The sequence below is a fragment of the Notamacropus eugenii genome, chromosome 2 (assembly GCF_028372415.1).
Source record: "Notamacropus eugenii isolate mMacEug1 chromosome 2, mMacEug1.pri_v2, whole genome shotgun sequence".
Lineage (NCBI taxonomy): Eukaryota > Metazoa > Chordata > Mammalia > Diprotodontia > Macropodidae > Notamacropus > Notamacropus eugenii.
This window is the reverse complement of record NC_092873.1, coordinates 417,894,743-417,910,679: the sequence shown is the minus strand read 5'-3', so window position 1 is coordinate 417,910,679 and position 15,937 is coordinate 417,894,743. Positions and strand designations below refer to the sequence as shown.

At 35.2% G+C, this 15,937-nt stretch overlaps 1 protein-coding gene across 1 annotated transcript in view; it reads left to right on the top strand.

Annotated features, from left to right (window-relative positions):
• LYPLAL1 (lysophospholipase like 1) overlaps window positions 1-15,937 on the top strand; it is a 59,279-nt gene that overhangs the window by 22,819 nt on the left and 20,523 nt on the right. The window contains exon 3 of the mRNA XM_072647811.1: window positions 8,169-8,338. Coding sequence (XP_072503912.1) covers window positions 8,169-8,338 — 170 coding nt within the window. The remainder of the gene's footprint in view (window positions 1-8,168; window positions 8,339-15,937) is intronic.

Sequence of the window (15,937 nt, the reverse complement as noted above, 5' to 3'; positions counted from 1 at the left end):
GGAGTTACTATTCTCTGTTCAGTTTTAAGTCAGTTTTATTTACTTTATACTAATGAACCATCACAGTTGTGAAATTATATAATTAAAGAGAAAGTTGGACACTTTTTAACTTTTTCTTATTCACTCTGTAGATGTAAAGAATGACAGTTTTTAAATTTAGTAACATAAAGTGAAAGATTATAGTTTTTAAAATATTGCTGAACAGAATCAATTTTTTTGTCCAAGTGGAACTTCAAACAGAAACCTTCATTATCAAAGTATAATAGTACTGCAGCAACATTATGGGTTGTTGGCCCCAATAAAATGATGTTAGTAATGCTGTCAGTATATGTATATATCTGGGACAAATTTAGATGGGGATAATATTGACACGGAGCATTGTCTGACAAGCTAGTTACATCAGGACAGGGATTGTTCCAATCCACAAAGACTCTGTCGATGACTCAGCAGGTGTTGGGAAGGGAGTATGGTGTGGGGAAGTAGCCATAGTGATGGATCCTCTGGGATGGATCCAAGTGGTGATGGGATGGCCAAAGACTGTAAGTTAAGGCCTGGGCAAGCATTCCCTCACTTGGAAGAAAGTATCTAGGGGAAGAACAGCTCCTTCATTGTCAGTATGCTGGGACAAAATTCCTATTTCCTCATACTAGTTATGACTCTTCTACTTATGTGCAGGTTATTTCCAACTTTGTATCTCGTCTTAATTGACTTTGCAGTTCTAGAACTGCATCCCAGTCTGAATTAGATATCCTCCTACATCTTAAATTCATCTTGCCTTAAAGTGAACTTAATCACCTTCCCTCAAATTGCAGTTCTCTTTTTTCATTTGTGACACCAGATTCATCCACCTTCACAAATTCAAAAAGATTGGTGTTAATTTTGAGTATTTTGCTTTCCTTATATCTGATCAGTTCCCAGTTTGACTTCTGCAATAAATTGCATCTGATGTAAATCAAATTTCTAGAATCTCAGATGTAGTAGAGACCTCTGAGATAATTTTTTCCCAATAATTGAATGAGAATTGCCTTTCCAATATTATTGTGAGTTATCATGCAACATCCTTTTGAACTAACTAATACTGCCTCAAAGGCAACCCATTTCCTTTTGGACAGTTCTAATTCCTAAGAAGTTTTCCTTACATTGATTCTGAAACTTTTCTCTTTGCAACTTTAACTCAATGCTCCTAATTCTGCTTTCTGAAACCACAACAAGTCCTTCTAGTCTCTAGTCCTTCTTCCCTAAGACAACCCTTCAAAAATGCTTAAGATAGCTACATATGTTTCACTTCATTTTTATTTTTACCAGGCTAAACATTTTTAGTTCTTTGACCACCCTACTAGCCATTTGCTGGATGTTCTCAAGTTTATCATAAACTTCCCTAAAATGTGACACCCAGAACAAAAAATAATATTTGATATATAGTCTTACCAGTATAGAATATGATAAAACTAAAACATCTTTCATTCACTGTACTTTTCCTAATGCATTCTAAGATTTCTGTCATTTTTGTCTGTTATGTCATACATATTCTTCATTCATTGATCCTTCAGTTGTCCAAATTCTCTCTAGTTCATTTTCATATTTTGTATTAGTTGAGTCATGTATCCTTTATCTTGTATTTGAATGCAGTTAGGATTTGATGTTTATCTTAAATTCAGTTTTCTTAGATTCAGCTGACAATTACATCCTTTTGAGACCTTGTGGATCCTCACTTTGTAGTATATTTAATTGCAATCATAGATTTCTGTCATCCACACATTGATGAGCATGTCCTCAAAGCCACTATATTGACATTGATTGGGATAAAACCAAGGATAGAGACTGGTTGTACTTCATGAGTGAACTCCTTCAAGGTTGACGTTTAATCATCTTTAATCACCACTACTTTGGTTCATGTAATGAACTTCTTGAATCCATCTAAGTTATTATGTCCATGCATGCAAGGATATAGATTAGATTCTATAGTATATTTTGTGTGTTTTGTCCTCCTTATTAGATTATAAGTTTCTAAAAAGAATTATCTGTGACTTATTTCATCTTTATATTCTCAGTTTATAAGATAATGTCTTTCACATTATAGGTACTTAATAAATATTTATTGAATTGAACTTAGTACACAGCTCTAAGCAGTTCATTTCTCTATACAAAAACCTTCTGGCTTCTCATTATCAAACTCTAGCCTAATATTTCTTCCAAATTATCTCTCTAGTCTTATTTTGTGATATTTTATTTGATATATTTTTATACTTAAGCAAAACTGGACTGTTAACTGTTCCCATAATTCCTCAAGACATCTTGTATATCTGTGCTTCTAGATGTCCTACTCCCGAAACTGGATCACTCTCTTCTCTTTTTTATTTCTGTACTTGATCAAAAACACTCTCTTCATTAATGGAAAATAGGTCACAAATAACAATTGTATGAGGGAGAATGTGATAAGTGCAAAGGAAAAGTCCAGACTAAGTGCTATGAGAAATTTGAGGAAGAAAACATCAGTTTAAGCTGAGAAGATCAGAACGGACTTCATGGTGGAGGTAACACTTGAGTTGGACTTTACAGGATGGGAAGGGTTTTAACAGGTTAAAAAAGGGGTGTTGATGGAAAACAAAAGAGGTCTTTTCCAGTCATAATGAGATGGTGTAAGTAAAGGCACAGAAATGGAAGGGATCCCAAAATGAATAGGAGAGAGAAAGTAATGTTGTTCTTGAATTATATAACAGTAATTTGAAATAAAGCTAGAAAAATTAGTTTGGAACCAAATTTTAGAAGACATTTGAGTTCCAGAATAATTTATTTATTCCTTATTGTTTACTGGACAATAGAGACTCACTGAAAGTTTTTGAGGAATAATATGATCAGGGAAAACTTATCAGGCATATATGTAATAACTATTGAAGAAGAGAAAGACTAAAAGCAGGAAGACCTCATAAAAGACTTTGCAGTATTTGAAGTCAGGCATGCTTGATGAAAACTTGAACTAGGGTGGTTGCAGTGAGACTTGAAAGCTAGGATTTGCCCACCAACTGGACAGTGGGACTAAAGGAAGGAGTTAAGAGTCAAAAGTTTACTTCAAAATTTTGTGCCTGAGTGATTCAGAGAATCATGGTCCTGAAACAAATCAGGGAGAAAAGCAGGTTTTTGTATAAAAATTATGTTTTGTTTTAGTAATATTGAACTTGGGTGGAGATGGACATCCAGGTGAAAAATTCCAGTAGACATTGGCAGTTGTTAGTCTGGAGCTCAGCAGATGTAGTCTTGTCATAGCTAGAGTTTTGGGAGATACCTATTTTATGTCAGTGGATGAGATTGTTAAAGAAGAAGCTATGAAAGGAGAAGAAGGTGAATAAAGAGCTTTACAGAATGCCTGTATTAAGGTGACTAAATGAGGAAGCACCAGGGCAAGAACAGTAAGAGAAGCAGGAAAACCAGACAGCTTTAGTGTCATGAGAACCACTAGAAGTGCTTCAGAAAGGAAGTAGAGGTCCACACTATCAGATTCCACAGAAAGATAAAGGAGGATAGAAACTGAGAAAATACTATTGAGTTTAACCCATAAATCATTGGAAGCCTTTGAGGGAATAATTTTAGTGTGAAATCATAGGGATCCGAAGCTAAGTTTTAAGGAATTCAGGAGTGAGTGAATAGTCTGGAAATGAAGATAGAGTGAACTAGAGGTTTTTGCAACTAACATTCAACAGACAATACTGCAAAAACCAAGTAAAAAATAAAAACTTCCATAGGAAGACAGGCCAGCCCATGTTTCTTTGTTAGGTAGATACCTCTGGTCTAGACCATTCTTTTAAGAAGTTCAGCATTATCAGGGAGAGAAGAGGTTATGTGGTAGCAGAAAGTAGAAGTTGGCAGTGAAAGTGTGTGTGTGTATGTGTGTTTGTTTTAAACCCTAGTAATGTTTAACAAATTCTTTTTTATTAATTTATTTTAAACTTAAATACAAAATAAGAAAAGAAAAAAGTATTGCCATGTGCACAGCAGAACATAAAAAAGGATTCAAAATATACAGCAGTAAATGTCTATTTCAAGAAAGCCTGCATAATAAATACTACACATTATGTTCAGAGCTGCGCATGTTTTCTTTGATTCCTTTCTGCTGTACACTTTTTACTTTGTTCCTTTTTTCCCCTTCCACTCCCCATTGTTGTTATTTCAGAAATTATTTACCTGATAGCATCTCAGAATAATCAGCAGAAGAAATTTGATCTTTATTTAGAGATAATTTTAAGGTTTTTTACTTCAAAGGAAAGTAGTTAAGTAAAGTTCTATGCTGTCTTTTACAAGTGGTTGTTGTCACAGGTATAACTGCCATTGAATGACCACTGGATTGTGTGATTTCTAGGGAGCAATAAATATGCAATATAAAACTGAATGTACCAATTCTTTAATTTCCTTCCTTTGTATTATTCTAATACAACATCATTTTCACATTGTAGATATGTTTAATTGTATTTTAATTTTTTGATCTTTTTTTTTTTTTATTGGAGGTGTACATAGGGTTCCTTGCCAAATATTTTTTTACCATGGTAATGTCTGAGTTGTATTGTGCCAGCTAATAAAGGGATTTTAGCCTTGAGTATTTTTGTCATAATTACAATGACTTGGATTAAACAAAAACAGTTATTTTTCTTAAAATGCCACTCTTCCATTGTCCTTATTTCAGATATCTTTTAAAAACTTTAATTCTTTCAAATAATTGAAAGAAAGCTACCATTTTAGTGAAAATACTAACATTTATATTATATAAGCATAGGCCTTTTTCTGTTCTTTAAGAGCAATTCTCAGTATTGAAGTATTGTTAAAAAAAAAAAATGTCAGGGGTCTGTGTGCGTGTGCGTGTCTGTCTCAGTTCCAAGAATGATTAACATTTTAGGCTATGATATGATCCTTAAATTTAAGTGCTTTGACAGAGAAATAAACACTTGGAGAAGTAGCAGAATGAAATGGGAAATGAAGTAGGGGCAAGATAGAAAAATAACATTTTATTTCAAGTTTTTAAGAGTGTCATGAATTCTGTGTTATTCAGGGTATGCTGTCATTAAAGTGACATTTTTAAGAAAATCTTGCCATGTTTTTTTTTAATGATGCTAATTCTATTTAGAAGGCACCTGTTTTCATTTTTATTGTCGCTTTTAAGTAGATTGTCATCAGTTTTTTTTTTTAAACTTCTATTTCAGAAACTGGAAATGCTGAAGAAAAATTACTTTTTCCAAAATTCAAATTTAGAACATATCATACAGGATATTAGGAAAATAAAGATATGTGGGGAAGAACATAGTATCAATCTTTTTGGTGTCAGTCATACACTATAACTGATCTATACTCTTACAGAAAAGAGACTGTAAGTGATAATCAGGACCTTCTCAAACTTCTTTCCTACTTCTTGTTCTCATACCATCAATCTTTCTACCAAATAATTTTGCCATAGGCACATTTGGATCCTGAACTTTATTAATGACTTCAAAGATTCATTTTTCTAGCTTAGCTAGTTCATAGTTTACACTTCTCAGTTCTATGGCCACACCAATGTGTTATAGCTCTTTTAATACAGACTTTGGTATTGAGATGTAGATTTAGTCCTGAGCCATGGGATCTATCTAAATTAATCTAATACTGGAATATTTCATATCTAGTATGTCACCCACTCATTCATTATATGTTATTTTTGACTGCCTCATATGAGTGTTCTGCTGTGATATTCTTAGTGTCCTTGTTTAGAAGAAGGTTGTTTTTTTCCTAGTACTTGATTCTGAATAAGCATCTTGGGTAGCCTATATAGAATATTATACTTATATTTAACAAAGCATTTGGTAAAGACTTTCATGTTACTCTTTTGAAAAAAAAAGGTGTGAACTAGCAGAAGTGTCAAACATGCTGTCCTACTCACAACATTCCCTGGTACCACCGAACCAGATTAAAATGTAATTGAGAAATATTTAACAAAACAAAATTTTAAAATAAAATGGAAATTAGATAATGTTAACATGATTTTCTAAGTCAATATTCACGTACAGTTTAGTGATCCTGTTTCTGTTGAGTTTGACACTACTGGGTTAGATGCCAGTACAGTTAAATATATCATAATTGTTTAGACTCAAACAGTAATCATTAATTGTTCATTCTCAGCTTGGAAATTGCTAGGAGAGTGCCCACAAGGGAACCATGTCTAACTCTATGCTGTTTAATTTTTTCAGTGACTTGGATAAAGGTATAGATAGTATATTTATCAAATATTCAGATGGCAAAAGTTGGGAAGATAGCTAATGTGGATGACAGAATTAAAAATAATCTTGAATGGGTAAAACATTGGATTGAATTCTATATGGTGAATTTAAAGAGATAGATCGACCTCTGCAGTCAAGACATTGAAGATGTGGCTTGATATCTTTGCAGTTGAAAAAGATCTATGCATTTCAAGAGTCATTGAATCTGATTTAAGAGAGATTTCAGAGGTTCTTAAGAACCAATAATCCCTTCTTTACCCTCTCAGCAAGTGTTCATCCTACATGTCGCTTTGTCTTCTGCTTGATGTTTAGGTTCCATACAGATTCAAAATTTAGTTTTGTTTGGAAATAATTACAGTTATTTTTTTTCTGTCATTTTCCATTGCTTGGGCAAACTTTGTCTAACCAGATATGATTACTTAAGCCAATGATATAAATAATAATTCATTTCCAGTGTTGTAATGTTAATTATGTTAATGAGAGTTAAAGATCTTCCCTACCCATTAATGGACCTGCCCATTAAGGGGAACTTGATTAGGGGAGATATGTTTTGTAGGAAGACCCACATCTTTTGTTAATTTCTACTGAGACACTGATTGTGATGCCCCTGGTTCTGAAAAGTGTATGTATACTCTGAGGTGAGGTTTTGTTTTGGGGCTTACTCATGGGAAGCGTTCATTTAGCTAGAGGAGACTCTGGGTAACTCCTTCCAAGCTGCTAAGGAGCTCCCTAGATTTGAAAACCCAGATGTTGGTGCTTTTCTCTCTGGTAACTATGTATGTAATTAATGGTCAGACAATTGAATCTGTTTGTTGATCTGTGGTGTATTGCTTATGGTCAGACAGTTGGAAGCCCTGTCTATTGGTCTTTATTTCTCTGCTTGTATTTACTCTGTTGGTATATAATTAAAGAAGATTGTTGAACCTTCAGAAATTGCCTTTCCTTTTAGAAAAGCAGATCAAAGAACCTGTACAACAGGCCCTCCTGTGTATGCTGGGGCCCTTGCTGTTACAAGGGCTTAAATTAAACAGGAAGCAAGGCTACTTAAAATTATTTGCTGATGTTTTTATTTTTTAAATATGCCTTATTGATGTCTTTTCTCTTTCTGTGAATTTTCATTAACTGAATTTGAGAAAAATAAAATATAACCCACTTTGTTGTCTTGTGTGATTTTTGTTTTGGTTTTTGTGTGTGTGTTTTTTAAGTGAGTTTGTGGTTGAAGCAGAAGTACTTGAGTTTTCTTTAAGAATTTATTTATTAATATATTTATATGTGGAAGAAGAGCTTAATTAAAATTCTTCCCCAAGGACAGAACTAAGGGAAGTAAAGTGTAAGTCGCATAAAGGCAAATTTAGGCTTCATATAGGGAGAAAATTCTTGGCAATTAGAGCTGTCAAAAAACTTAGATTTACCTTGGGAAATAGCTGGTTCCCCATTACTGAAGAACTTCTAATATAGTGGAAAAAGCATTGGATATAGAATCAGAAGTTTCTGCTACTTACTGCCTGTCTGTCAAATAGCATCAGTCTCTGGCTCAACTATGAAGTGAGGGGATTGAACTAGATAAACTCAAAAATCCCTTCCCATTCTAAATCCTGTGGTCATCTGTTAGGGATGTAGTGATATTATAGACGGGTAGATAGAACTAAATGGCTTTTGATTTCTATTTCAACTCTGGGATTATCTGATCTCTTGATTATAAAGAAGTAGGGATAGATTTGATTGAGAAGAAAGGATGGGATAGTGAAAATAGAATTCATGCCCATGTAGGTGAAATTTTATGGGCATGTTTGATTTCTGAAAACTAGAAAATTTGCTCCCCATTTCAGAAACTCAAAAGAAATTTGAGATTGTTCCCATTTTCTTAAAATTCATTTAAACCTTTTATCTTTGGTAAACTTAATTAAATATCTCTTTACACTTCTTTTATAGGCCATATACACCGATGAAAGGAGGACTTTCAAATGTGTGGTTTGACAGATATAAAATATCAAATGATTGCCCAGAACACCTTGAATCTATTGACTCAATGTGCCAAGTACTTGCAAATTTGATTGATGAAGAAGTTAAAAATGGCATAAAGAAGAATAGGATACTAGTGGGTAAGACATTCTGTTGTCAGTGATAATATAAATTATGTATAAATATACATAAATTATGTTAAACTATATATATTTATATATATATATATCTGTTTTCAGTTTAATTTATAAATATTTTAACATGACATAATTGAACCTTACTTTTACGTAGTATTAGTATTTTTCTCATGTACAACATCCTTGGAAACACCAGTTTCCCTAAAGGCATTAGAGAGGTTATTTGCCTCATGATAGGAATCTTTCTATGTCCTAGATTTTACTCTTTATTATTAAGCTTTACTTTCCCCTTGTTAATTTTTTCTCCATTTGCTTCAAAATCTGTGATCTGGGTTCATGCCCTCACACTCTTCTGGGTGTCAGTTGCACCCAGGAACTCTCATTCCCTTTCTCCTGAGGAGGGATGAGTGGACCCTCTAAGCAACAAATCCCTGTAGATCATAGGCTTTGTAAAGTCTGCATTTCCCTTTCTAGAATACATTTTATCTTCCATAGGAACATTCATTAGTACTACCACTGAAAAAACAGTTTTACCTTTTATTTTCCCCCCTTTTTAATCCCTGTCTTTGACTCCTGACCTATTCTTGCATGGGCACTTGTTCTGAGAGACTATAGGAGTTATTTTCCTTTCATTGTTAGCCCTTGACTTAATTGGAGTAAATTATAGTTTCCATTCTGTTTTCCTCCTTTCCCCGCTTCTGTGCTCCCTCCCCTCACGTGATTTGTTGTTCAGTTGCTTTCAGTTGTGTTGGACTCTTTGTGACCCCATTTTGGGTTTTTTTGACAAAGATACTGGAGTGGTTTGCCACTTTCTGGCTCATTTTATAGATGAGGAAAATGAGGTAAATGAGGTTAAATTTTAAGATTTCCCAAGTTCACACAGCTAGAAAGTGTGTGAGGCTGGATTTGAACTCAGGAAGATGAGTTTTCCTGACTACAGGACTAGTACTCTCTCTGCTGAATCACCTAGCTGCCATTCCATAATTTACCCATACACAAACAAACAAAAAATTGATTCAGCTGTAGACATGGTATTGTAAGTTTTAGTTTGTAATGTTTCCGGTCTTTATCTCTACTATCATTTCTATTTGACTTCTGCTTTCGCTCTTGTCTCCTCATATACATTTCCTTAATGGAATCTCTTGTTGTTTTGCTGTTGTTATCTTTGGTTGCAAATGTAGCAACATTACTTTATTCTTATATTTCTGTTGTCTGCAGTACTTGAGAAGCAAGTAAGTCCTTCAGGTCTGGTTTCTTTCTGGGAATGTTTCAAACACCTCTTTTTTATAAAACACTCATATTTTTTCATTTGAATTTAGTCTTAAATTTGCAGGGCTGCAACTTGAACTCCATTTTCTTTGGAACACATTCTTCCCTCTCTCCATATTTATATGTATGTGTATACACGTGTGTATGTATGTATGTGTGTATATTTGTACATATGTCATTTGTTAATGGTTTTCCTAATGTGAATCATTTCTACATCCTTTGTATGTTCTTTGACAAAAAAAAGTTTTATGGACATGTTACAGTCTTCTTGCTAGGATTTGATTTAAAGTTTTTGAATTGACAATTCAGTGTTTATGTAGGTCATTTGTTCCTTTAATTTGCTACTTTACTATTGGTACTACATCTGTTGCATAGAAATTATGTGGTAAACCTTTGTCAATTTTGGAAAAAAATTTCTTGATGGGTAGAGCTAAGAGGAATATATTTGAACTCTCCCAGATTCTCCTACAGACAACTTTAAAATAACAATTCAAATTGAATTCTGGAGCAACAGAGCCAACAAAAGGTCAAAGGAAAACAGTTTTCCAGCCCAAAACAATTTAGGAGGTTGGCAGAAAAAGACTGTCACGCGATGGTAATGCCATTGTACCTCAGCAGCCAGAGAAAGCCTTGGGGGTAGCTGCAACAGTGGCAACAGTAGTGTCAGGAGCTCTCAGCCCACAGAAAATAAGGGGGTCAAATAACTCTTCAGAAAGAGATTAGAGGGTGCCCTTTGCTAGTGCTGGGTTTAGGACTCTGCTGCATTTCTCAGATACAGTTCTGTATAGCAGTCCTTAGGCAAAGAAGAGTGGCCACAGTGGAAAAGGGACCCTGGTCATAGTTTTAGGATAGAGACATGTGCTTTTAGTTATTCACAAGGGAGTGAGTGCCCAATCTTATTTCTTTTTTTTTAAATAGTTTTATTTAGTTATTATTAGATTTCGACATTCATTTCCACAAAATTTTGAGTTCCAATTTTTCTCCCCGTCTTTCTCCTCCCCCCCGCCATACACACCATGGGAAAAAGTCTCCCCCACCCTATAACACTTTGCATTCTGATTACCCCTTCCCTCAATGTACTCTCCCTTCTATCACACCCCCACCCTTTCCTTATCCCCATTTTCTCTCTTTTCTTGCAGGGCCAGATAGATTTCTGTACCCCATTACTTGTATTTCTTATTTCCCAGTTATATGCAATAGCAATTCTCAGTACTCATTTCTAATATTTTGAATTCCAACTTCTCTCCCTCCCTCCCTACCCATCCCCACTGAGAAGACAAGCAATTCAATACAGGCTATATATGTGTAGTTTTGCTAAAGACTTCTGTAATTGTCATATTGTGTAAGGCTAACTGTATTGCTTTCTGTCCTACCCTGCTCCCCTCTTTTTTTTCCTGTTCTCTTATTGACCTTGTCCCTTCCCAAAAGTGTTTACTTCTAGTCACTCCCTTCTCCCATTTGCACTCGCTTCTATCATCTCCCTCACTCCACTTGTCCCCTTCTCCCCTACTTTCCTATAGTGTAAGATAGATTTTCATACCAAATTTAGTGAGCACTTTATTCCCTCCTTAAGCCATATGTGAAGAGAGTAAGCTTCACTTTTTCTCCCTCTCACCTCCTCCTTTTTCTCCTCCATTGAAAAAGATTTTTCTTATATCTTTTATGAGTGATAGTCTGCCCCATTCCATTTCTCCCTTTCTCCTCCCAATATTTCTTCTCTCCCCCCTTAATTTTATTTTATTTTTTATGGATATCATCTCTTCTGATTCAACTCAACCTATACGCTCTGTCTGTGTGTGTGTGTATGTGTATGATCCTTCTACCTACCCAAATACTGAGAAAAGTCTTAAGAGTTACAAACATTATCTTTCCATGTAGGAATATAAACAGTTCAACTTTATGATTTCTCTTTCCTGTTTACCTTTTCATGCTTTTCTTGATTCTTGTGTTTGAAAGTCAGATTTTCTATTCAGTTCTGGTCTTTTCAACATGAATGCTTGAAAGTCTTCTAAATCATTGAATGACCATTTTTTTCCTTGAAGTATTATACTCAGTTTTGCTGGGTAGGTGATCCTTGGTTTTAATCCCAGTTCCTTTGACTTCTGGGATATCCTGTTCCAAGCCCTTCAGTCCCTTAATGTAGAAGCTGCCAGATCTTGTGTTATCCTGATTATATTTCCACAATACTAAAATTGTTTCTTTCTAGCTGTTTGCAATATTTTCTCCTTGACCTGGCAACTCTGGAATTTGGCTACAATATTCCTAGGAGTTTCTCTTTTCAGGTCTCTTTCAGGAGGTGATTGATGGATTCTTTCAATATATATTTTAGCTTCTGGTTCTAGAATATCAGGGCAGTTTTCCTTGATAATTTCATGAAAGATGATGTCTGGGATCTTTTTTTGATCATGGCTTTCAGGTCATCCAATAATTTTTAAATTGCTCTCTTGGATCTATTTTCCAGGTCAGTTGTTTTTCCAATGAGATATTTCACTGTATCTTCTATTTTTTCATTCTTTTGGTTTTGTTTTGTAATTTCTTGGTTTATCTCATAGTCATTAGCTTCCCAGAACTCCACTTTCTCTTTTAAAGAACTATTTTGTTCAGTGAGCTTTTGAACCTTCTTTTCTGTTTGGCTAATTCTGCTTTTTAAAGCCTCCTTCTCCTCATTGGCTTTTTGGACCTCTTTTTCCAGTTGAGTTAACCTATTTTTAAAGGTGTTATTTTCCTCAGTATTTTTTTTGGTTCTCCTTTAGCAAGCTGTTGACTTGCATTTAAAAGTTCTTCCATGACCTGAACCCATTTCATATTCATTTTGGAGGTACTGGAGGCAGAAGCCTTGACTTCCCCCGACAGTATGTACTGTTCTTCCTCCTCCAAAAGGATAGAAGGAGATACCTGTTCACGAAAAAGTAACCTTTTATAGTCTAATTTTTTTTCCCTTTTTTGGGCATTTTCCCAGCCAGTTACTTGACTTTTGAATCCCTTGTCAAGAGGAGGGTCCTAGTGCTCCTCCTTGCCCCAGGACCATGCTCAGGGCTGAGGGTCAGATATGCTACTCAATTTCTCCAGGTGCTTTAGGCAGGGGCAGGGCTGCCACTCAGGGCTGAGGTTCAGATCCATTGCTCATTTTCCCCAGAGGCTTTAAGCTGCACTGCTTGGACAGTGGACCCAGGCTGCTTCTGCAGCCACTGTAGCTGCTCGCCATCTGGTGCTGCTGCCGCTGCCCCCACCTCTGCCAATGCCTGGGGCCCATACTGAGGGGACCGCCTGCTTGCCCAGCTGGGAAAGCCCTCCCACGCTGACCTTTGAAGTTTTCTTTGCTGCTTTTTGGTTGAGGGATCTGAGACCCCCCCTGCTGGGGATTCTGCCCTGGAGGTCTGTTCAGGTTCTGTTATTCCCGGTGCCACTCGGCCAGGGCTGGGCTCTGCTGCGCCCAGCATCCCATGGGATAGATCTTTGCTCTTGGCCTTCCATGTTACCTTTGGCTGGAAATCTCTTTCATTCTCTCGTTCTGTGGCTTCTGCTGCTCTAGAATTTGTTGAGAGTCATTTTTTACAGGTATTTTGTGGGCTGTGGGGGAAACACCAGAATATATGCATCTTTCTCCTCTACCATTGTGGCTCCCAATCTTATTTTTAAAGCAGAAAGGAGCAGTAGTGGTTGCTGTTCGAGGATAGCAAAGGACATGGTCCCAGTTCCATGGCCAAGAAGAGCATGCTAGTAGTTGCAGGAGAACAAGGTCTTGAGTAAAGACTGGAGCATAGACCAGGAGTATAGTGACCACACTTAGATTATACCACCTTGGAAGCACTGAAAAATTACAGAATGCCTAGAACTATCTTGAAAACAGCAGCAAAAAACCCTGAAAATTGGCACAGTGCCCCTTCCATCTCAGGAGCATAGCCCAACTTAAAATAAAGTTAAAAGTCAAGAAATAGGCTAGGAAACAACAAAAAAGAAACTTGACCATAAAAAGTAGTTATGGTGACAGGGAACATCAAGGCAAAACCTCAAAAGAAAACAGTGTCACAATGGTTACAAGCAGAATGTCAAGAATGTGAATTGGACCAAAGGTCATTAAGAATTCTTTGAAGAGCTCAACAAAAGCCTTGCAAAATCAAATAAGGGAGGTAGAGAAAAAACTGGGAAAAGAAATGAAAAGAGGGTCAACAGTTTGGTAAAAGATGCACAAAAATACTGAAGAAAATAACACTTTTTGAAAAACAGAATTGGTCAAATGGTAAAAGAAAAAAAAAAGCACAAAAATCTACTGAAGAGAAGAACTTAAAAAGCAGATGTGGCCAAAAGGAAAAGGACATACAAAAATTCATTGAAGAGAACTTTAAAAAGTAGAATTGACCAAATAGAAAAAGAGGTACAAAAAGCTCACTGAAGAAAATTATTCCTTAAAAATTAGTATCGGACAGGTAGAAGTTAATGAATTCATGAAAATCAAGAATCACTAAAACAGAGTCAAAAATTTTAAAAGTAGGAGAAAATATGAAATATCTCTTTGGAAAAACGGCTGACCTGCTTTTTGGGTGAAGAAATCAAAACTATGTATAATCATATGAAAAAAATGTTTTCGTTTAGAGAAATACAAATTAAAACAACTGAAGTACCACATATCAGATTGGCTAATATGAAAGAAAAAAAATTACATATGTTGGAGTGCGTATAAGAATATTAGGATTCTAATGAACCATTGATGGAGTTATAAATTGATCAACCATTCTGGAGATGATTTGAAACTATGCTAACGGGCTATAAATCTGTACCCTTTGACCCAGTAATGCCACTACTAGGTCTGTACCCCAAAGAGATAAAAAACTAAAAGAAAAGGACCTATATGTGCAAAAATATTTATAGCAACTCTTTTTGTGGTGGCAAAACTTTGGAAATTGAGATATTCATCAATTGAGGAATGGTTAATAAGTTGTGGTATGTGATTGTAATGGCATACATACTATTATGCTATAAGAAATGACAAGCAGGATGCTTTCAGAAAAAACCTGGAAAGACTTACATAAACTGATGTAAAGTGAAGTGAGAAGAACCAGGAGAACATTGTAGGCAGGAACAACAATATAGTATGATCAACTGTGAATGACTTAGTTATTCTCAGCAGTACAGAGATCCAAAGGACTTGTGATGAAAAGTACTGTCCACCTCCAGAGGAAGAACAGATGGAGTCTCAGGGCAGATAGAATCATAACATTTGTCATTTTCTTTATTTTTTTTTCATTTTTTTGTTTTCTTTCAAATATGACTGATATGGGAATATGTTTTGCATAATTGCACATGTATAGGCTGTACCAGATTGCTTACATCTCAAAGAGAAGGAAGGGCAAGAAGGAAGAGAAGCTGGAGTTCAAATTTTTTTTTTAAATGTTAAAAATTACTTTTACATGTAATTGAAAAAATATTCAAAGAGAAAAAGAACTGACTTGGACAGTAGATCTAGGAGAAATAATTTAATACTTACTGGATTACATGAAATCCATAATCAAAAAAAGAAACCTACATGTCATATTTCAAGAAATTATAAAGGAAAGCTGTCTTGATGTCCTAGAACCAGAGAGTAAAATAGAAATGGAAAGAATCTACTGATCACCTTCTGTAAGAGATCCCCAAATGAAAACTCTCAGAAATATTAGCCAAATTCTAGAGTTAAGGAGGAATTATTACAAGCATCTAGAAAGAAACCATTCAAATATTAGAGAACCACAGTCAGGATCATACAAGATTTAGTAGTTTCCATTTTTCAGGTTCAGAGAGCTTGCTACATGATATTCTAGAAGGCAGAGGAGCTAGGATTACAACCAAGAATATTTTGTCCCGCAAACTGAACATTCCACACTAAAAATCCCCAATTGAAGACCAAATTGGAAATCCTGAAAATCAAAACACATTAATAAAATTGGAAGGAGCTGGTTTTATGGAAAAATAGCAAAATATATAAACCGTGTGTTAATATGATTAAAAAAAAGAAATAAAACCAAATTACTAGAATCAAAAATGAAAAGAGTGAATTTACCACTAATGAAGATGAAATGAAAGCAATTATTAGTGGTTATTTTAACAAGTTATTGTCAGTAAAACTGACCACGTAAGTGAAATGAATGTTTGCAAAAATATAAGTTACCCAGATTAATAGAAGAAATAGAATACATAAGTAACTCAATCTTGGAAAAAGAAATTAAGCTCCCTAAGAAAAAATCTACCAGAACCTGCTCCAGCTCTACTTCCATAGCCCATAAAATACCTGTAAAAAAATAACTAAACAAATTCTAGAGCAGCAGAAGCCACAAAACAACAGAGTGAAAGAGACTT